Genomic DNA, 23,343 nt, shown 5'->3' on the forward strand with positions numbered 1-23,343 from the left:
TCCTGCCCTATTTTGCACCCTAGATGACAAACACTACTTAGTAAATTAATGTAACATTGATATAAAATTGCATTAATTGTGTAAATTACAACTAAACAGTTAATTACAATGACCGTGCCTGTACTCTGACTGTACTGAATTATTACCAAATGCATGTAAGCATCTTGTGTTTTAGTAAACTGCAAGGTTTTTTTTTTATTTTATTTTATGCTCTTTATAAAAAGGTTGTCGGCAAATACTTTACCCAGATCGCAAGCAACTATTGAAACACTGGCAAATCAGTGCTGATGTAAAAAACACTTTTGCACCCTGATGTTGAAAAAATGGAAATTTCAACAATAAAATCAATGGTAATGTCACTGAATGAACATTACAAAATGATGTAGTTTCATCATCACTTTTTTTTGGCCTCATTTAATGCGGAAACAATATTGAAATTTGAACAAAAATAATGGTAATGTCATTGAATCAGCGTTACACTGGTGTTGATTTTACATCACTGCGGTTGAATCAAACATTGAATTCCATGAGCAAAAATCAATTCTGTGATATTGATTCTACATCACTGCTGTTGATTCAATGCTGAAATTAACATAAATAATCAATAATGTTGTTGAAGCAATGTTAAAATGTGCTGTTAATTCAGCATCATGTTTGCACCCTCAGGTAATATTGAAACAAATGCTAAATCAACACTGCAATGCTGATTCTAAATCAGATTTGTTGAAACACTTCAAACTAAAAGTGTTTGTTAAAACAGCAGTAACAATTCAAATTCTGTTCAATGCTACATCAACATATTCCTGCCCATTACAAAGAGAAAACCACCTTCCTTTTTAATCATTTTTAATATTATAGCACAGTTTAACACAATCAGTGATAAAAGGAACTTTCTTAGAAAAGTAAATGTGGGACATTATGTCGTGCAACGTGGTTCGAGTGATTCAACGAGTGATTCAAGCTGTAAAAATCTGGCTTACATCAGACTTATGCCATTTTTCCTTTCAGTTCTCTGAAATGAGAAAAAGAAAGAATGATTAGTTCAGCTGTGTATGGTCAGATACAGGAATGTTAACAATATAATTGTTGTTTTTTTCAGTTTGCTCAACACAAATGTAGCATCAGTGAAGTATTTTTATTTAATCTATATCAACATCAGTATCCCTTACAGTTTCCACATTTAATATTTGTAAATGGAAGCACATTGACAGGGGTGTACAGTCTCACTCTTAAAGGCACTGTGGGTCTTTTTAGGACCTGTAGAAACTTCCAGAAAGGTGTGTTGAGGCTGAACTCTGCATGAATCTCTCATTTTAAACCACATAGCTTTTAAGTGACACGAGTTCCCAGTTTACCTTGTAGAATAGCAGAGCTTAGGTGGTTTCAGTGACAGTTTCTTTGAAACTTCAGGTTTAACTTGTGTGCCCTATTATGGATTTTTTGAAAATTACCGTTCATGCAGTGAAAGGTATGAATGAAATGAATGAAATGAAAATTTTTTGCATTTGCATTTTTCTGAATGAAAATGCAAATTCATTATTTGCCACTAGTTGCTGCTTTTGGAGCCTTAAAAGCTCACAAACAATGTTTTAAATGAAATCGACCAATCACAGCAGATTAGCGTCATGCAAAGGAGTTTGGAAAAATGTTTATTTTTTGTATATGTTTATGTTTATTAAAAATGTTTGTTATTTTTTTTATTGCTGAAATCAAGAACATACAAAACAGTACAGAATATCCACATAACACTCGTGGAAAAATGAATTGTTGTGAATCATTTGGGAGTCGTTGAGCAAATAAGGTAAAAAAATCAATAAATGCATAAGAAAGTTCAAATGTTTTTTGACCTTGCATGCATGTCAACCTGTTGTTGGGGACTCCCAAAACCAAAATATGAACCTTTCATAACCCATAATAGGGGCACTTTAATCAAACTTTAATAAATTGTCACAAAATAGCTATGTCTCTGTCACTCTCATAAACACAAGATTCAGCAGGAACAGGCTAAACTGAAGATCAGTTTTATGATATATTACCTAATGATTACCTAATAAACCAGTAATCATGGAAGAAGAGATAAGGCATGGTTTAGCATCAAATCCCATGTCAGATGATATGCTGTCAACTACAAATCAATGTATAATCAGATCAGACGTGCCATGTATGAAGCGCTCACTTATTCCACTTGCACAAATGTTGTTGGACCTTTGTTGATCGAGGTATACCTAATACACTTCTGGAAGGTTTATTCAAACACTTTAATAACATTTAAAATCAATGAATTTAATTACAGTTACCAATAATACACATTGCAAAACACACACACACATAAATAAATAAATCAGTAAAGGCAAAGAACAAAGAAATAATAGGATAAAGTCCTATGCATAGGCTACTGTATGTGAGGCAGTTAAACAAGCAAGCTTTTGAAAATACCCATCATGGTTTGAAAATGCCCAGCTGATTGAGGAACAGCTACTAGCATCCTGCATGGATAAATACTTGAGTGATCAAGTGAAATTTACTGAAAATGTACTCACCCTCAGGCTGTCCAAGATGTAGATGAGGTTGTTTCTTAATTTGATTAAATTTGGAGAAATTTAGCGTTACAAATAATGTGCAATAATTTCTTTGTGTGTGTGTTTAAGATTCTTATTTAGGTGTTTAATTAGGTATATGTGACCCTGGACCACAAAAGTCGCTGGGGTATATTTGTAGCAATAGCCAAAAATACATTGTATGGGTCAAAATTATTTATTTTTCTTTTATGCCAAAAATCATTAGGACATTAAGTAAAGATCATGTTCCATGAAGATATTTTGTAAATTTCCTACTGTAAATATATCAAAACTTAATTTTGATTGGTAATATCCATTGCTAAGAACTTAATTTGGACAACTTTAAAGGCGATTTTCTCAGTATTTAGTTTTTTGCACCCTCAGATTCCAGATTTTCAAATAGTTGTATCTCAGCCAAATACTATGGAATCCCGTTTCCGCCACTGAATAAAAAATCAAACAAGGTAATTGCGACTTTTTATCTCACAATTCTGACTTTTTTTCTTGCAATTGTGAGATATAAACTCACAATTCTGACTATTTTTCTCGCAATTCTGAGATATAAACTCATAAAATGAACTTTCTCAAAAGAGTGATTCATTTTTGAGTTGGGGTTAGTCCTTGAAAATGACCACATGCACAATGCTGTCACACAGCACAGTCTATATTCTTCACACTGTACCCAATTCAACACAATCCAGGCAAACCCTAAATATAATAGTCACAAGGACTGTGCGTGTAACTCAAGGACACTATGTTGATACGCAAGCTGAGCTGCCCTAATTTTGACATGTAACATTTGTACTGCCACCCAGACTCACATAAACTCACATGCAATCACTGCCTCAGGCCTTTATTTCCCTGATTCTCATTCACTTTCTTATTTTCATTGCATCCATCCAGTATTTTCATCTCTTAAAAAGTTCCCCATTTACTCTCCCCTTCCTATCCAGTCACTTTATCTCATTCTCCACCCCACTGGAATCTGAGTACTTGGGCAGTTATCAGGGCTCCTGTATTTAGGAGGTTCTGGGTGCCCATGTAGGGGACTAACAGAAGCACTGCAGACCTTTATAGAGGAATGAGTGATAAGAGTCCTCATACTTAAAGACTGCATTAGCAACACCACTGACCCAGGAGCACAAACACAGAGCAAAGCAGACAGTCACCATGGTGAGTGGACACAGCTACTTTTTTCTGGTTTAGAATATAATGAAAATGAATGTGAATTTAAAATATAAAGGATTTATAATAGTGTACCTAGAAGCACTAGACACTTTTTAAGCAATCCTTCTATTAATACTGATGGTTAATATAAGGCATAAATAATTATAATATAAAAAGCATAAATATTTTCTCAAACTGTGGCATTCATCTTAAAAAAAGTAAATATTTAAATATTTATGCCTAAATATTTATGTGTATTGCTTTGGATTGAACACTCTGGGTGCTTTTAATTATTATTACAGGCTAGTAAGAAAGCTGCAGCTAAGAGGGGTAAAACTGCTCAAAGGGGCTCCTCCAATGTCTTCTCCATGTTCGAGCAATCACAAATACAGGAGTTTAAAGAGGTCAGCCTTTATATTATCTAAAAAAAGAAATAAAAAAATCACCACAATTCAAATTAATAACAAATTAATACATGCAGTATACTCATGCAAAGTGATATACTGTATAATCTACTGTATAGCAAATCTCATCTGCTTGACTGTTTATTTCAAAATGTAAACTATTGTATTGTCCAGCTGTAATCTGTTAAATGTGTTTTATAAAAAACTATAAAGCATGAAGATTTTAAGGAATCATGATTTTCTGTAAAGATGCTCTGAAACAATGTGAATTGTGCAAAGCACCATAAAAATTAAATTTACTTGATTTCATAAAAAAAAAAAAAAAAAAAAAAATCACATATAGACACCAGCTGCATTGATATCAGACTGGATTGCTTGGATATAATAACTATCATGTAACGTACATTATGCTTTTTCCAGGCATTTGGCTGCATAGATCAGAACCGGGATGGCGTAATTAACAAAGCTGATCTGAAGGAAACGTATGCACAACTAGGTATAAAAAATGCATTGTAGAGTTCCAGAATACTTTCATTATACATCTGACACATCATACAAGCACACAGCTTTTTAGATAAGCATTGAGCACTGTGTTTGTGCAGGAAAGCTGAATGTGAGTGATGAAGAGCTGGAGTCGATGTTAACAGAGGGAAAAGGGCCCATCAACTTTACTGTCTTCCTCACACTCTTCGGAGAAAAGCTCAATGGTAATGACAACTAAACTTTCAAGATTTTAAGGCTTTGATGAATAAGAAACAAGTCTATAAGGGACTTGAATAGAGGATTTATTATAATATTTGTGCAATATTCCTCTCTCCAAACAGGCACAGACCCAGAAGAAACCATTCTTGCTGCTTTTAAACTGTTTGACCCAAATACTACAGGAGCTGTCAATAAGGATGAGTAAGTGTATAAAACAGATCAAAAATCATTATTGTATTTTTTAAGAACAGCTGATGGATTTGGTATCATTTTGTTTCAGGTTCAGGAGGCTGCTAATAAACCAAGCTGATAAATTCACAGCAGAAGAGGTTCATATTTGCATTCATAAAAACTAATTGCATTTAAAAAAAATATTGAGTCACATAAAATGCATTAAAATCAATAGATGCAGATATTGTTCCCCATCATTCACAAACAATGGGCTTTTGATAGCCTATATTATCAGGTGCTGTTATAAGAATGTGTCCTTTTTACAGAATCACTTGTTCTAATGATGTTCTAATCTACTTGATTCTCTCTCAGGTTGACCAGGCCTTTGCAGTGGCTCCAATAGATGTGGCTGGGAATATTGACTATAAATCACTTTGCTACATTATCACGCATGGTGATGAAAAGGAGGAGTCTTGAATAAAGACAAATCTTTCATTTGAACTTCCACAGTCTGCATTCTGTTCATGTCAGCCCTCAGGCATACCAACAGATTAAGCTATTAAAACCTTTGTTTTGCATTTTAAAACAAGAATTATTGTTCTGGTAGTGCTAAATGCAAGGAAATATATTGCTTGCTGTCACATGTAAGAGCAGTGCACTACAAGACAACACAGTTTCATAAGTTTTTAACAGAACAAATTGCATGATGAAGCTAGCTCATTGATTTCAGTTTTATAAAATTACATTTTCATTATCATTGTGCAGAATACATACATATTATATTGAGCATAACTAACTGAACATTAGAGAAAACCATAAGGGTTGGATATTTGCTCACTTGTAAATTCTGCCTGTAATTGCTGCCCCCCACAGACAGTTTGTTAAACTGCAATTAGTAACTGGAACTTTGTGAGGCCCTTGAATTATTGGACTCAATTCTCAAATCTCTACTAAGTTTATATACAGTTGCTTTAATTATTTCAAATGTAGTTGAAATAAGGCATTATGTGTGAGAGGGGAAACAAATTATGTTAAACCCAACCTTTTCAGAAATGATCAAGAGAAAACAGTATGACTTTCTTCTGTTGAAAACTAAGTTTTCTTGAGAACTGTCTGTTTTTTTCTGTGAATGTTCTTCGAAATATCAACATTTGTGTTCAGAAAGAAATGCATACAAGCTTGGAATTACTTGGACTACCTCATTAAATGTCATGCATTGTTCAAAAGAGTGGCAACAGTGTAAAAAACTATTTTTCAAATAAAACAAAGATTATGGTAACACTTTATTTTAAGGACCAATTCTTACTAGTTGCTTATTAGCACGTGTATTACTAGCATATTGGCTGTTTATTAGTACTTATTAGGCACATATTAATGCCTTATTCTGCATGATCATATTCTACATCCCTTATCCTGACCCAATACCTAACTTAACAACCTTACTGAGTATTAATAAGCAGCAAATTAGGGGTTTATTGAGGGAAAACTCTTAGTTAATAATGAAAGTTCCCTAATCTAGTGTTACCAAGACCAAGAGTTCAGTACGTTTCACAAGAAAATACTGTTTCAGTCTAAATTTTCACGTTTAATTAATTGTGGTACTTGCTGTTTCTTTGTAATTAATTGTGAAATTTATTAGCAATTTATATTAAACGAATGTCTCATTTTTTTCAGTGCATTTGTAAAAACGGTCTGTTAGAATGTGTATTCTGCCAGTCTTAGATATATGTCCACTATTTAATGATTAATGATATATATAATAGCCATTTTTTATACAGTGAAAGTGAGTGATTACCATATTCATAGACTGGCTGTCTTTTTGGCTGTTTACATATAAGGAATAACCATTCAAATAAAGTCAAATGAAGAGTTTCTTTCTTCTGCTGAACACATTTATGAATAAGATGATTGAAAAAACTAATCTATGGAACAAACAAGAAAGAAAATGTGACCACAAAATCAGTCATAAGTAGGACGGGTGTATTTGTAGCAAGCCAACAATACATTGTATGGGGCAAAATTATCGATTTTTTTTTATGCCAAAAAACATTAGGATAATAAGTAAAGATGCTGTACAATGAAGATATCTTGTCAATGTCCTACCGTAAATACATCAAAACTTAATTTTTGATTAGCAATATGCATTGCTAACTACCTAATTTGGACAACTTTAAAGGCGATTTTCTCAATATTTAGATTTTTGTTTTGCACCCTCAGATTCCAGATTTTCAAATAGTTGTATCTCCTATCATAACAAACCATACATCAATGGAAAGCTTATTTATTCAGTAATAATCTCAATTTCAGAAAGAAAAGACCCTTATGACTGGTTTTGTGGTCCAGCCAGGATCACAAGTCATACAGCTTTGAAACAGACGAACACAAAAAAAATTTACATATCAGTCATTCTTGAGAAGTGGAACAAAACAGGGTGCAAAATTGAACAAAAATAAAAGCTTGTACTGAGACAAATGAAACTACATTTATGTATCTTACATGTACTAAGCTACTGAGCTATGCTTTGATAAAACTTCCCAACTTTTCCCAAAATGTGCTTTTTACCTTGCTGTGTAATATAATTTCAACTATCTTTAACGCAATGTTTTTAACATTTCAAAACACATTCTCATGTTAGCAGACAGATTACACTTAGGCAATTAGGCCTACTGTATTAAATTAGGCCTACAATTAGGCCTACTGTATTAAACAAACACAACAAACAGTGAGTATGTTATTGTTTATAAAGATTTTATTCAAAAGTATTTTGATATATTGGAACACAAAATCTGAAAGGGGTGACATTTGACAGTGTTGACAAATTTGGCATTTCTTTCACAAAACAAATGGAGTTCATGTAGTAGCCATTTTGTTTTTTGTTGATGCTAGATGCTAATGGAACCTGTTTCAGGGGAATAAAATGATCTAAATACTTCAAATAATTTTTTAAGATGGTGTTGACATATATCATGGTTGTGACAGGAAATATTAACATTAGGATTTAAAATATTCTAAAACTATAAAATTGAGCCTGTGTTGTACTCTGCAGAAGAGGACTGTGCAAGGGGGTCCTTTAGAGTGACAGCTGCCCTCATATTCCCTGATTTTATTACATTTTAATGAATGTCTGACATGTTGACAAAAAGTGGGGACACAACTTTGAAAACTTATGAAACATGCATGTGTCACTGAAAAACAACCTTGCTTTGATATATGAGTTATTATTAAGTGTTACTTTTGATAAAACATTTTTATCCATGTTATAGCATATGAATGATTGAACCCTTCTCTATGGACACGCTGTTTAGATGTAGTGACAATAAGTGTCACAGATTTCATATAATAATTGTGTTAAATACATTCTATTATTAATCCCCATAACATTTACAATTGAAAAATATTTGTATTTATTTTTTTAAACCTAAGGGCAGTTACAGTTGCCGGACATGTTCAAGAATCACTAATATGTCACATAAAGATTAAATTATTCAAATGAAACCTCGAGAAATCCATTGTTTAGAAATCTGATGACCTGTGGATTCCGGAAGTGACACAGACGCGCATGTGCAGAACTGTCAAACAGCCAAAGACTGGAAGCTCACTCAGCGCTAATGTCATCACCACCACCACCCTAACACTAAAAACTCGGCTCGACTGATGTGTCCATTACTTTATTATTTACCTTTCAACTATGGGACCTCGACTTAAATTACGAAATCAACACTGCTGGTGCATCTCGACTGGGAATATAATCGGGTTTCCTCCTCAAACCTCTGCGTGCTGAATGAAAACAGTCCGCTGAAGCCGTTTCTGACAATCCGTGGACTGGAAAAATGTGATTCAGGAAATTCAGGCGTAGTTTCGCTAGTCCAGTTGTTTACACATTTTTCGGACGACGTTTCTGATCATGTAAAGTACATTTTCAGTGATCGTTTTTTGTTTAACTGTGGGTTTGATAGTGACACGTTACGCGCTAAGCTAATTTAGCATTTAACTCCGGTGATTTAGACGCACAATAATCCGTTTAGGAGACGTTGTAGCTTTAAAAGACGCACAAACGTTACAAAACACGGGAAATAAAGTTAACGTGAACCCGAGTGATTTACTAAAGTCGTGCTGGGGCTGTGTAGTTTTGGGATCAAGTATCGCATTCATTTGACGTTTTCTCTTGGGATGTTTACTGGCGGGTGCAGGTGATGACCTGTAAGTGAATTTATCATCGGGTGTGTGTGTGTTAGAGGATCATGATGGCTCAGCAGGAGAATGGACGTATGTCGTCTGAGGACACTATGAGTGTGAGGACCCTGGGCAGTCAGTTTGATGAGGAGAGCTCTTTCGGATCGGACTCTGAAATCAACGGGTTCCCCAGCTCGAGACAAATTGACAAGTATGGATTCATCGGAGGAGCCCAGCAGTATTCAGTCGAATCGTAAGTGCACTGGTTTGCAAGACTATTCCCAGCAGATCCTGTTTGTGTTGCTTGATTTTGGGTGATCGATGTCACGTGATGAAGCGTGGAACAGAAAATACTGCATGTTTGGACTTTAATGGGTGTGTGTGAGTAGTAGGAAAGCATTTGAAAGCAGCATAGTTTAGATTCTTGACACACTTTAACAGAGGCATTCAAAACAAAACAATTACTGTTGCTTAACCTATTCAATGCCATTCTGTATGTATGCATTATATATGCATTCATTATGTAACCCAATGCAAATAAATAAATAAGTAACAACATCTCTTCAAAAATTGAGTTGAAGTATCCCTTATTCCTGGTAGAAGATGTAGCCTTTTAGTTAAACCCTTTGAATGTAATAATAATAATAATAATAATAATATACACTAGCAGTCAAAAGTTTGGAATCATTAAAGATTTTTATTGTGTGTTTTAAGCCTCTCGTGCTAACAAAAGCACATTTATTTGAAACAAAATACAGTAAAAACAGTAATAAATTGATACAATTAAACAATTCTGTATTTAATGTCTAATGTTTGTGTGTGGATATTGTAGAATAATTCATTCTACAATTATGACAAAAAACAGTTTGTAAAATCTCTGTTCTATTTTGTGAAAAATTATTATTTTTTAAAATATATCAAATGATTATATAAATGAATATATACAGTAAAACAGAAATAATGTGAATTACTAAATTATTTAATGTTTTCTGTTGTATGTAATATAATTATATACTGTTTACAGCTCATGTCGTGTGACTGCTTACACCAGCCATGTGAAATGTTCACATGATATTAGTAATTGTGCGTAATGAATTCCTACACCCTTTTTGCAAGGCAGCACAATTCCTCCCTTTTAAAATAAATAAATGGGAGGTTGATGGCTGGTCAAACTAAAGCAAACAAAATCAAAACAAACTGTAGCTTGCAACCAAGTATCTTAAACTCACCGAGATTAACCAATCTGTTTTCAGAGTTTACGAATCTGTTTTTTGTAGCTAACTCGTTGAACCAGTTTTGACTGATGTATGAAACTGACAGTTTTCTTTTCATTGGAAATGGGCTTCAAAAGTTGAATGTTAGTTTTCATTGATGTGGTTTGGATGGAGTGTCAGGGCGTTTCATTCTCACTTGCTCTGCAGTCAGTTGCAGCCCTGTTAAAGCTTCCTGTCTTTTATCAGCGAGGCATCTGCCCCAGGTTGGCCTCTTTAATAAAGACACTGAAGTCTACAGAGAAGAACACGTTCATGTTGTTTACAGATACGCCTGGATTTGGGATTGTCACCGCTCCATTGTGAAGAATTAACGGTTTTGAACAGTAGCCTGAGACGGCAGCAGGCCTGGCTGTTCGTTGTGAATTGTTAAAGAGCATGGAATAGATGAGTAAGTGATAGTTGTCCCTCTGTACTGAGTGTACAGCCGCTTTCCGTTTCCTGTGGTTTATGGGAGTGCTGGTGCGTGGTGCCCTGAGGTTACACCATCTCTGCCAACTACTGGAGAGAAAGTGAGTGGCCCCAAACCTAACTCTCATGAAAAATGTTCTAGGTTCCTCTGTTTTTAGTCAAAATTGCTCTGGAAAATGAAAAGGAAGTAAAACCTGGAAGTTATAGCTTAATAGGGAAAATATTTAAAGAAACATTGCTTTCAGATCAAATTTCTAGTGGTTAGGATCGGTATCTGAGTAAAGGGGAAGCTAGCTGGTGGTTGATGTGCTGGCAAACTGATATTTAAATGTCTCAGTCACAAGCTAAATGGTTCAAATTTGTATATCTATATCAAGGCTGCATTTAATTGATTGAAATACAGTAAAAACAGCAATACTGTGAAATTATTACAATTTAAAATATTTTCTATTTTAGTATAAGTTGTGATTTATTTGTGATGTGTGTGACGCAAACCTAATTTTTAGCATCATTACTCAAAAATAATGATTACATTTCGTATCAATGTTGACTCCAAACATTTGACCGGTAGTTTATGAAAAACATTTCATGGTTTGTTATGTCTCTCTTACTGACTTATCAAATGCAGAAGTTGTGAATGGGTAATTCATATTGGAACTCATATCAGACAACATTATTTCTCTGCATTGCTTATGCAAGTTACAGAAAATTATACCATATAAAAATATGGAAACTTCAAAAAACTTAGCAGCAGCTCTTTTTGTGATATTTAAGTATTTATATGAAGGAGTCAGTGATATGTTTATGACATTGTCACTAGTTCACAAGAATCTATATCAGTTGTTGGTTTAGTCACTATTTTTATAATTTTATGGTTGACCCAAAAAGAAAAAAATTGTCATGATTTACTCCCTCTCATATCCAAACCCTTATGACTTCGTCTTTCTTTCTTTAAACACAAAAGGAGAAGTTAAGCACAATGTTTACGCAGCTATTTTCTATACGCTAATATTATAGAACTATTATTAAAGAAGTCTGTTTGTATTCAGTTTAATTCCAATTTCATTTGCAGTTCTGCATATTTCATATTGCCGCGTTGTATTCGGTTATGAGAACTAATAACATTTGCCATCTTCTTTGACAAGAAAAATGTATAGTTCTTAATCTTTCATTCTCTCTTACACAGGGCTCAAGATGTGCCTCTGGAAGTGTTAAGGCACAGGGAAGCCAAATGGTTGGATATGCTGAACCACTGGGACAAATGGATCAGTAAAAGGTTCAAGAAGGTAGGCGCTACGATCAGCGTTCTTTTCCACTGCATGTTCCCAGGAACAGATCAATGATGTAAGATGTTTGCCAATGCCTTGCATGTAAGCACTAGAACTGAGAGAGGAGGCATAGGTACACCAAACCGTGAAAACATGAGGAAATCATCTCCATATATCAGGGCTTGGGGCTTTAAATTATGAACGTGATCTTCCTTATCTTTTCTCCCCTTTCTCATTTTTCCTCTCATTGACTTGCTCAGACAGTCCTGCTGCTTTGAATAATTAAAAGCCTCAGCAGAATGACACCATGACACAGTCGTTCCAACGCAGCCCTGTCTAGACAAGCCTAATATCACATCAGCTCTCCTTATATGGTCTTCAGTTAGTGTGTTTCTATTAGTCTGAGTGTTCACATCTGTTTTTCTCTCAAGCTGTATAAAGCTTTCACTGGGAGTGAGGCATCTTCAGGTAAAGACAACAGAAGAGCATGCCAAAGGATTTCTTAACAGTCTTTGTTGGCCTTTATGTTTGCATGCCTGTGTAACTGTGTGTGCTCGTCCCTGTGTCACGCCGGCTTTGAAAGCAATGACACGCAATTCTAGGGTTGGGAAGTGAGAACTGCTTCTTACTGAAACCAGATGAATTTCATAACATTTCCATGGAAAATCCAGAATAATGATAATCAATTATGATAATAATTATCTATCTATCTATCTATCTATCTATCTATCTATCTATCTATCTATCTATCTATCTATCTATCTATCTATCTATCTATCTATCTATCTATCTATCTATCTGTTTGTTTTTTACAATGATGTTTGCATCATGCTCTTTTGTCACTTGATCTTTTTATTTTGGTGCGTCAATCTGTTAAGTTACTTAGTATAGGAGATCATTTATTTATTTTTTGCCATGATGTAAAATTACTCTTACTAAATATAAGATCCCATACAAAATAATAATAAAAAATGAATGCAAGATAAATCTGTACTGTTAAGCTTATTGGCTTTTATTAGAGATTTTTAGATATTAGAGATCTTTTATTATCTAATATTTAGATATCTAATATTTTTGATGTTAGAGAACCGGCTGTACTGACGAGATGCGCATGACTATTGCATGCAATAAATCGTGTTACGATTTTCTAACGTCATTGCATAGGAAACAGTTTCAGTGCCCCCTTGCTATTGCATATGAGTGTTTTGACAACATAATCAAATTAAAACGGTCATTTCAAGAAAAAGCAATATGAAATAATTTACTTACGGTTGATGCAGTCAGATCAAGTACCGCTTCATCTTTGTACAAAGATGCAAACAAGTCGTGACGACAGACTAATAAAGGCCTTCTGAAGTGAAAAGATGTGTTTGTGTAAGAAAAATATCCATACAGTTGTGGTCAGAATTATTGAAACCCTTGGTAAATATGATCAAAGAAGACTGTGAAAATTAACCTGCTTTGTTAATCCTTTTGATCTTTTATTTAAAAAACTCACAAAAAGCTAACCTTTCATTGGATAATAAGAATTTAAAATGGGGGGAAATATCATTATGAAATAAATGTTTTTCTCTGATACACATTGGTCACAATTAACGACACCTTTTTATTCAATACTTTTTGAAACCTCCATTTGTCAGTTTAACAGCTCTAAATTTTCTCCTATAATGCCTGATGAGGTTAGAGAACACCTGACAAGAGATCAGAGACCATTCCTTCATCCAGAATCACTCCAGATCCTTTAGATTCACAGCTCCATGTTGGTGCTTCTTCTCTTCAGTTCACCTCACTCATTTTCTACAGAGTTCAGGTCAGAGGACTGGAATGGTCAGCAGAAGCTTGGTTGTGTGCTCAGTGACCCATTTTTGTGTTGTTTTTGAGGTTTGTGTTTGGATTATTGTACGGTTGGAAGATCCAAACATGGCCCATTATAAGATTTCTAATAGAATCAGTCACTTATTGATTTTTTATCTGTTGGTATTTGATAGAATCCATGATGCCATGTGTCTGAACAAGATGTCCAGGACCTCCAGCAGAAATATAGGCCCACAACATCACAAATACAGCAGTATATTTCATTGTACACATGGGGTACTTTTTATCCCTGTGTTCACCAAACCCATCTTGAGTGTTTGCTGCTAAAAAGCTCATTTTTTAGTTTCATCTGACCATAGAAGCCAGTCCCATTTGAAGTGCCAGTCCTGTCTGATAACTGAATATGCTGGAGTTTGTTTTTGGATGAGTGAGGAGAATCTTTCTTGAAATACTCCCAAACAACATGTGGTGATGTAGGGGCTGTTTGACAATTTTTTTTTAAGGTTTTCTGACCCCGAGACTCAACTATTTTCTTCAATTCTCCAGCTGTGATCCTTGAAGAGTCTTTAGCCACTCAAACTCTCCTTCTCACCGTGCATTAGGACGATATAGACACACGTCCTCTTCCAGGCAGTTTCATTACATTTTCTGTTGATTGGAAATTCTTAATTATTGCCCTGATGGTGGAAATGGGGATTTTCACTGCTCTAGCTCTTTTCTTAAAGCCACTTCACTAATTTGTGAAGCTCAATTATCTTTTGCTGCACATCAGAAATATATTCTTTGTTTTTTCTCATTGTGATGGATGATTAAGGGAATTTGGGCTTTGTTTTCCCTCCTATTTATATTTCTGTGAAACAGGAAGCCATGGCTGGATAATTTCATGTTCATAATCACCCTAGAGTGCTCAAAATTGTGAATATGAATGGGAGTATACTTCAGAGATATTTTACTCATAAGAATTTCTAGGGGTGCAATAATTGTGTCCAACGTGTGTTTGAGAAAAACATTTATTTCATAATGATATTTCCCCCCATTTTAAATTCTTATTATCCAATGAAAGGTTAGCTTTTTGTGAATTTTTTAAATAAAAGATCAAAAGGATTAACAAAGCAGGTTAATTTTCACAGTCTTCTTTGATCATATTTACCAAGGGTTTCAATAATTCTGACCACAACTGTATTTATGCATATTATTTATCCATATTATAAACCGCAATCTCCTGTCTTACACACGTTCATGAGAGACATATTGTAGCATACGCTCCGGTGAGAAGTGATGAATGCGGAAGCACATAGGAGAGAGCTATGACAAAACACCGGTCATGATTTAGAAGTACAAAACGAAGATTTGTAAAGAGAAATGTCAGAGGATTTTGATATAAGCTAAGAGGAGACTGGTTTTCCTTTGCTGTAAACAAAAATTGGTTTTCTTGAGACTAGCATATTCTCACCGGAGCTTACGACAGTTAGTGGAAGCTAATGATTACGGTTTCTAAATTTTAGTGGATATTATTTTTAAACAAACTCATCGATTAGTTTCAGAGGGTCTTTATTAACCCCCAGAGCCATGTGGAGCACTTTTTATGATGGATAGACACACTTTTTTGGGCTTTCCAAAATTTCCACACCCATTCGCTGCCATTATAAAGCTTGGAAGAGCCAGGATTTTTTTTAAATATAACTCTTGATTGTATTCGTCTGAAAGACGAAAGTCATATACACCTAGAATTGCTTGAGGGTGAGTAAATCATAGGGTCATTTTAGTTTTTTGGAGCATTATTATTAACCTTTAAAGTTATGTTTTTTTTTTTTTACTAATTTAATAGTGATACTAAAGCTCACATTCAAAATTAATGTCTTTATTTCACACTGTGCATCCTATAAGTACTGCAATAAACAGAAAATCTATTTTTCTGCTAGTATCTTGCCTTTATTGGTCACATGTAACAACAAAACCAGTGCAGCCAGTGTTGTGACAAGAATCTTTAGGGAACCCAAATCATCACGTAGAATCAGAGCCAGCATAGTTAAAACTTTAAATCATAAAGTGGCTTTTGTGTAAAGGGAAACATATTTGTGTCAAACAACCATTTGAAAAATGACCCTCTGGGTTACCTGTCCAGTCTCAGATTTGTGTAATCACTGTGAACCCATGCCGGTCCCTGCTTATCTGGATATTTCCACATCAGTGTGTGACTTTCAGACCTCTGTCACCCACAGGTGCGACTGCGATGTCAGAAAGGAATCCCGCCATCATTGCGAGGCAGAGCCTGGCTCTACCTGTCGGGTGGAAAAGTGAAAAGAGAACAGAACAGCGGGAAGTTCAAGGTGAGTCAGGTGTACACATGATTATAGCTGATTTGAAGAGGTCACACTAAAGCTTGTTGTATCATCATGCATCTCTTATTGTAAAGCTTCACAAACTTAGTCACAGCCCCACTATTTTTTTTTAAAGTGTTTATACATGTGTTAAACCTGTGCAGCATGAAATTAGGCTACGAAAACATACTTTATGACTATGAATGAGATGAACCTGTGTTTCTGTCGTTGTTGAACAGGAGTTGGATGACATGGATGGAGACCCTAAGTGGGTCGATGTGATAGAGAGAGATCTACACAGACAGTTCCCCTTCCATGAGATGTTTGTGTCCCAAGGAGGTCACGGGTTAGTCAACACAATTTCATATACACTACCAAGATTTTTAAAGTCTCTTCTGCTCACCAAGCCTGCATTTATTTGATCCAAAATACAGCAAAAGCAGTAATACTGTGAAATATTTTTGCTATTTAAAATAACTGTTTCTATTTGAATATATTTTAAAATGTAATTTATTCCTGTGATTTCAAAGCTGAATTTTTAGCATCATTACTCCAGTCACATGATTCTTCAGAAATCATTCTAATATGCTGATTTGCTGCTCAAGAAACATTTATTACTTTAGTATATTTAGGGACCAATTCTCACTATTAACTAGTTGCTTATTAGCATGCCTATTATATACATATTGGCTGTTTATTAGTAGTTATAAAGCATGACCATATTCAACATCCTTAATCTTATCCAATAAACTTAACAACTACCTAACTAACTATTAATAAGCAGCAAATTAGTAGTTTATCATAGCTAATGGTTTATTAATAGCGAGAATTAGACCTTAAAATAAAGCGTGACCTATATTTTTGTTGTATGTTATTTTTGTCTTTTAAATGATATTTTATTTGGTTTGTCTGTTTGAGCAGGCAGCAGGACCTGTTCCGGGTGTTGAAGGCTTACACCCTGTACAGACCGGATGAGGGTTACTGCCAGGCTCAGGCTCCTATAGCAGCAGTGCTTCTGATGCACATGCCTGCTGAGGTACAGTGCGTTGTATTTTCAATGCTTATTCTAGTGCACATTCTCATTAGCAGCAGCTGTAATGCTTGATTGATTAAGGAATGATTAAAATGATAAATTCTTGTATGTTTTATTGGTATTCAGGATGCATTTTGGGGGTTGGTTCAGATTTGTGAGAAGTACCTCCCTGGATATTACAGCGCAGGCCTGGTAAGACCTCTAAATGTTACTATTTCTCAAATCTAATCCAAAAAGGGGAAACAGGAAGTGAGATTTAGGAGACATTGTGTGTAAATGTACATTATCTATTGCCTGCTAACATTATTAAGGTCCTACATTTTACAACCATGTAATAAAACATTTGAATGATGAGCATTGTGAACGAAGGCCAACTATTATGAACGTCATAGTTTTAGGTAATTGAAACCTTATCTGGGTTCCTCACACACGTTCTCAGGTTCATAGTTTGCATTCTATTCATAGCATTCATATCTGAGGTTCCCCTTTTCAATCTGCAAGCACTGAGTCATGTTTCCTTAGACGAGAAAAAATTGGCTGTAGGAGCCAGTAAAATTAAAACAAAGCTTATTTTGTTTTTGCTCAATGTTGGGTAGTAAATTAAATAGCTGTGGGCTAAATTAATTTGATCTAATCTATGATCCTTCATGCCTTTCTAATGTGAATGTGGAGTTGCTGCTGTAAATAGAACTTGTGAATTATATAATTTGAAAAGAAGGGCACTGTTTCCTCCAAGACAAAGAAAAATAACCCCACTGTCCTAATGCCAGTGTTGTTTGTGTTTTTTTAGGAGGCCATACAGTTGGATGGAGAGATCTTAAATGCATTATTAAAGCGTGTGAGCCCTCCAGCATATCGCCATCTTGAGAAACACAAGATAGATCCTATCCTCTACATGACGGAGTGGTTCATGTGTGCATTTTCCAGAACTCTACCCTGGGCGTCTGTGCTCAGAGTGTGGGACATGTTCCTGTGTGACGGTGAGATTCACTTATTCACACATATTACCACACATGCAGCTTTGTCTTCTTCTTTCTGACTGTATGTTCTTTGCTGTAACTTACAATAGGAGTGAAGATAATATTCCGTGTTGGGCTGGTGTTGCTGAAATGCATGCTGGGATCTCGTGAGAAACTGAAGGCTTGCCCTGGTCAGTACGAGACTATGGAGCTTCTCAGGGCCCTGGAGCCACGATACATGCAAGAGGGCTTCCTCGTCCATCAGGTATCACATGCTCTCAATCTGTTGTACTGCACTTGGGGTTTGAGTAGATCTGATTCGAATTTGTTTTTTTGTTGTTGTTGTTTTTTTGCAAGTGATGTAGATAACAATATTTTTTATATTTGTGACTAATACCTGAACCAGAATATGCAGAACCAGTATTTATTAATTATTTTATTAATGCTTATTGTGCACATTAGTAACTGAATAATTATTACAATAAAACTACAGCTTTATAAGTTTTTTTTTATTATTATTATAATCATCACACATCGTTGTTCAAATATTTGGAGTCTGTTTGATATACAGTAGGGATCGAAAGTTTGGGAACCCCTTGCAGAATCTGTGAAAATGTGGATAATTTTACCAAAATAAGAGAGATCATACAAAATGCATGTTATTTTTTATTTAGTACTGTCCTGAGTAAGATATTTTCCATAAAAGATGTTTACATATAGTCCACAAAAGATGTTTACATATAGTCCACAAGACAAAAAAATAGCTGAAATGATTAAAATAACCACATTCAAAAGTTTGGGAACCCTTGGTTCTTAATACTGTGTGTGGTTACCTGGATGATCTACGACTGTTTTTTTGTTTTGTGATGGTTGTTCATGAGTCCCTTGTTTGTTCTGAACAGTTCAACTGAGCACTGTTCTTCAGAAAAATCCTCCAGGTCCTGCAGAATCTTCAGTTTTCCAGCATCTTTTGCATATTTGAACCCTTTCCAGCAGTAACTGTATGATTTTGAGATCCACCTTTTCACACTGAGGATGATTGAGGGACTCAAACACAACAATTAAAAAAGGTTCAAACATTCACTGATGTTCCTGAAGGAAACACGATGCATTAAGAGCCGGGGGTGAAAACTTTCTGAATTTGAAGATCAAGGTAAATTGTACTTCATTTGTCTTCCAGGAAACATGCAAGTATCTTCTGTCACGTCAGAAGGGCAGTACTAAATGGAAAAATATGATATTTCAACAAAATAAGAAAAATTTGGACATCTTCATCCTGTTCAAACGTTTTCACCCCCCGGCTCTTAATGCATCGTGTTTCCTTCAGGAGCATCAGTGAATGTTTGGTTGAAAGGGTTCAAATATGCAAAAGATGCTGGAAAACTGAAGATTCTGCAGGACCTGGAGGATTTTTCTGAAGAACAGTGCTCAGTTGAACTGTTCAGAACAAAAAGGGACTCATGAACAACCATCACAAAACAAAAAAACAGTCTTAGATCATCCAGGTAACCACACACAGTATTAAGAACCAAGGGTTCCCAAACTTTTGAATGTGGTTATTTTAATCATTTCAGTTATTTTTTTGTCTTGTGGACTATATGTAAACATCTTTTATGCAAAATATCTTACTCAGGACAGTACTAAATAAAAAATAACATGCATTTTGTATGATCTCTCTTATTTTGGTAAAATTATCCACATTTTCACAGATTCTGCAAGGGGTTCCCAAATTTTCGCATGCCACTGTATATATATATATTTTTTTTTTTATGGTTTTATTAAGCTTATGTTTACCAAGGCTACATTAATTGAATCATAAATACAGTAAAATATTTTTTTTTTGCAATTTAAAATAACTGTTTTGTATTTGAATATATATTCAAATTGAATTTATTCCTGTGATGGCAAAGCTGAATTTTCAGCAGCCATTACTCCAGTTTTCAGTGTCACATGATCCTTCAGAAATCATTCTAATAAGCTGATTTGCTGCTCAAGACACGATTATTTTCAATGCCAAAAACAGCAACAGTGCTGCTTAATATTTTTCTGAAAATTGGAAATTTTGATACATTTCGTCTGGATTTATTTATGAATAGAAAGTTCAAAAGAACAGCATTTTTTAAACAGAAATCTTTTGTAACATTATAAATGTATTTACTGTCACTTTTGATCAATTTAAGGCATTCTAGCAGAATAAAAGTATTAATTTATTTACAAATCTACTAATTTGCATAAATATAATGATCCATGTTAAAATAAAGGTTTAGGTTTATTAACCTAACCGTCACTACTAAACAATCAAATATTCATATAGTCATATAATGTGAAGACTTTTACACATGTGGATTTTGTTATTAATTATAATAATTATTTTAAAAACATGAATGTTCATGTTAATAACATTACAAAATTCAGACAATGTAACATGCCTTAAATTACTTTAACTATGAACGCTGCTGGGTGCTATTCTTTAAAGACTCAATAGGTGGCATCATTTATTTGCATTACTGTTTATTTAATTGATAACTGGTTTTAATTGTCATGTAGGAACTTTTCATGATTGATGTAATTTATTTGTGTCATGTAGAAGTGTTTATGAGTATGACGTTGGTGTTAAGGGTAGTATTCAAAACATCAAGGCCAATGACGATGATGAATTATCTTCTGCACATGCAGGTATTAGAGCTGCCCATATCTTCTCGGGATGTGGAGCGAGAGCACCGTGTGCAGCTCAAACGCTGGCGGAAAACTCACGGCGAGCTCAGCTACAAGTCCCCTCCCAGAATGCATAGTGCTCACGCCATCATGTCTGCCGAGCCACACACCCGCCAAGACCTCCGTCAGAATCCCACCATCGTCGTCCAGTACCCCCTCCCCTCAGACACTAAATCTGAATTCCCTCGCATCAAGAGGAGAAGCACTATCCGAAAAGCCCCCAGTCTGACAATGGACATCCCAAACCCATATGCCCCGCCTATAAACCCCAAACCAACCGCTCTTAATAATCAAACACAAGAGACAGCCTCAAGCAATCAGTCCAACCATCCTCCTCCATCACTACAGCAATCCCACCTCACTACACCCGAAAACACACCCTCCTCTGATCCACAACCAGCTCAACCGTCTCCAAATCTCTCTCGCACCCCACCACCTCCCCAACCCTCACCAAAACCCAAACCCGCACATCCGACCGAGATGCCTGCAGTCACCGTCCAACCACTCTCTCTGCCTAAAGACTCGAGCAACACCAACAACTCAGCACACCTGACAGATCCTCCACCCACTACAGACTCCACTCCGCTTCTTCCAGACGACACACCTGTGAACGGCAACTCGGTCGCTGCTCCCAGAGTTCCTGGTTTACGTAACTCATGTGAGAGCGTGGGTTCAGAAGACACGTACCTGTAGCTTTCCAGGTCAGCATTCAGGGAGAAAACAGTATTGGGAACCAGCATTATGCATGAGAACAAGATGGGAGGAAAAACAATGAATGTATTTTGATTTTCTTTGGGTGAGGTGACAAGAATCTTTGTCGTCAGTATCTTGCGCTCATTAGTGTGAAGAATTCAAGAATATATAAAGCTTAATGACAAGGATCAAATGACTTAACAACCTCCAAGACTTCATTTTGGTGTCCATGCACACAAACCTCCTTTTGTCTCTGTGATGGTCCATAATTGACTCCACAAAAAATCTGACTATTAGTTCTTCCATTATTCCTCAATCATAAGCAGAACAGACTTTATAATCAAAGATCTTTGGCTAGTTATTGTGTTATTCGCTGCTTACCAATATTAGGTCACATTGCAAGAGTTGATAATGTATGAATCTCCAATCTAACAGTCTTATATTTACTTACAACTGCCACTATTATAAGTTTTTGTTTTTATTATTATTTTCACTAAACCGTTTAATGTATAACTTTCATAATAAGCGCAAAGGAGCATTTCGTGTTTCAACATCATGTCTGTTACCAGCAATTACATTCAAATGTGAGTGAAATGAAAAAAGTTTTTCAATCTTTCTTAGAAGCAATTGAAGTGGAAGCTTCCTTAAACTTCACTTTTCAGGAAAAAAAAAATGCAAGAATTGTATCTTTAGGTGTATTGAAGCTTGACACTGGGGCAGTACCTTTGAAATGACAACTTTGTACCTTTAAGAGGTGCGTATTAGTTCCTTTGAGAGCCATTAAGGATATTTCTCCAGTGACAGGCTGTACTTTTTTGTGAGTGTTTGTTGTTTATAAAAAATAAATATCTGAATACTTCTGATTTTTATAAACTACATAGCTAAAAAAAACATATATTTCTTGTGTGTTAACATTGAAATCACAAACATAGATGTGATGTTGAAATGATGTTGAAGTGTCTCTTTAACACATCTGATGTATTTATTTCGCTAAAATGAGAAACTGAAGACTAATCCTATTTCATCTCAAGCCACTAGGTGGCGCACGTTCCCTACAGATGATTCATTTTGTTCGCTCAAATGTCAGAGATGGTAACCTGTTACATTGGGAATTTCTAGTTACTTGTACAGTCATCATCTGTGAAGAGAAGTGTGTTACACAACTAAAAGTGCTGTTTTTTGGTCACAGATGTGATTACATGTTTTTGGGGGAGTCATTTTTATTTACGTTACATTTGAATAATAACTGAAATATTCTAATCTGTCAGATTTTCAGATTTTATAATTTGAGATTATGGGAGCACTGTTAATGCTAAACTAATGCTTACAAATTACTTTGTCAAAAACTCTGATTTGTATGTCTAATATATAATCAACCCTCAACAACTGACTGTCACCTATATGTAGATTTTGTACAAATAAAAGCACTTATAGTAAGGTCTTGTGAAAGTGTTCTTGTGTTTTATGCGCAGGACGAAGGCGCCGTTTCCCACTGGGTCACAGAGCGTGTCTGTTTTCTGTCACTGCTGTGCTTCAATTACCGTAAGGAAAGCCATCAAAGAGGCTGGTGTAAGCTGAAACCTTAATGCTCTGGGTCATCTGCGATGGCCTGTGCTAAGTAGCAAATTAGAGAGCGCCTTACTCTATTTTATTTTTTTTGGGAGGTCTAAACCCATGTCTCT

General features: G+C 35.3%; 2 protein-coding genes across 2 annotated transcripts; both read left to right on the forward strand.

Moving 5' to 3' along the window:
* The first annotated feature begins 3,605 nt into the window (after positions 1-3,605).
* LOC306848727 (myosin regulatory light chain 2, atrial isoform-like) lies at positions 3,606-6,874 on the forward strand. Its single transcript, XM_079383461.1, has 7 exons — positions 3,606-3,731; positions 4,028-4,129; positions 4,550-4,625; positions 4,732-4,836; positions 4,954-5,032; positions 5,112-5,160; positions 5,375-6,874. The coding sequence occupies exons 1-7, from the start codon at positions 3,729-3,731 to the stop codon at positions 5,477-5,479; spliced, it is 519 nt and encodes a 172-aa protein (XP_079239587.1). The 5' UTR covers positions 3,606-3,728; the 3' UTR covers positions 5,480-6,874.
* Positions 6,875-8,553: 1,679 nt separating this feature from the next.
* Positions 8,554-23,102, forward strand: LOC306847777 (TBC1 domain family member 10A-like). The gene is made up of 10 exons (XM_079381924.1): positions 8,554-8,908; positions 9,238-9,428; positions 12,044-12,143; positions 16,163-16,270; positions 16,501-16,607; positions 17,183-17,297; positions 17,421-17,486; positions 18,085-18,274; positions 18,364-18,518; positions 20,930-23,102. Exons 2-10 carry the CDS (start codon positions 9,244-9,246, stop codon positions 21,659-21,661), a joined length of 1,758 nt encoding a protein of 585 aa, XP_079238050.1. The 5' UTR covers positions 8,554-8,908; positions 9,238-9,243; the 3' UTR covers positions 21,662-23,102.
* The last annotated feature ends 241 nt before the right edge of the window (positions 23,103-23,343 follow it).

Source organism: Barbus barbus (assembly GCF_936440315.1).
Source record: "Barbus barbus genome assembly, chromosome: 28".
NCBI lineage: Eukaryota > Metazoa > Chordata > Actinopteri > Cypriniformes > Cyprinidae > Barbus > Barbus barbus.

Excerpts from the sequence above, each read along its gene's own strand:
- LOC306848727 (XM_079383461.1), top strand. Across the intron at positions 4,130-4,549 it reads AAATACAGGAGTTTAAAGAG|GCATTTGGCTGCATAGATCA; the intron begins GTCAGCCTTTAT and ends TGCTTTTTCCAG. Across the intron at positions 5,161-5,374 it reads ATAAATTCACAGCAGAAGAG|GTTGACCAGGCCTTTGCAGT; the intron begins GTTCATATTTGC and ends ATTCTCTCTCAG.
- LOC306847777 (XM_079381924.1), top strand. The coding sequence starts at position 9,244 with ATGATGGCTCAGCAGGAGAATGGACGTATGTCGTCTGAGGACACTATG. Across the intron at positions 9,429-12,043 it reads CAGCAGTATTCAGTCGAATC|GGCTCAAGATGTGCCTCTGG; the intron begins GTAAGTGCACTG and ends TCTCTTACACAG. Across the intron at positions 12,144-16,162 it reads TCAGTAAAAGGTTCAAGAAG|GTGCGACTGCGATGTCAGAA; the intron begins GTAGGCGCTACG and ends TGTCACCCACAG.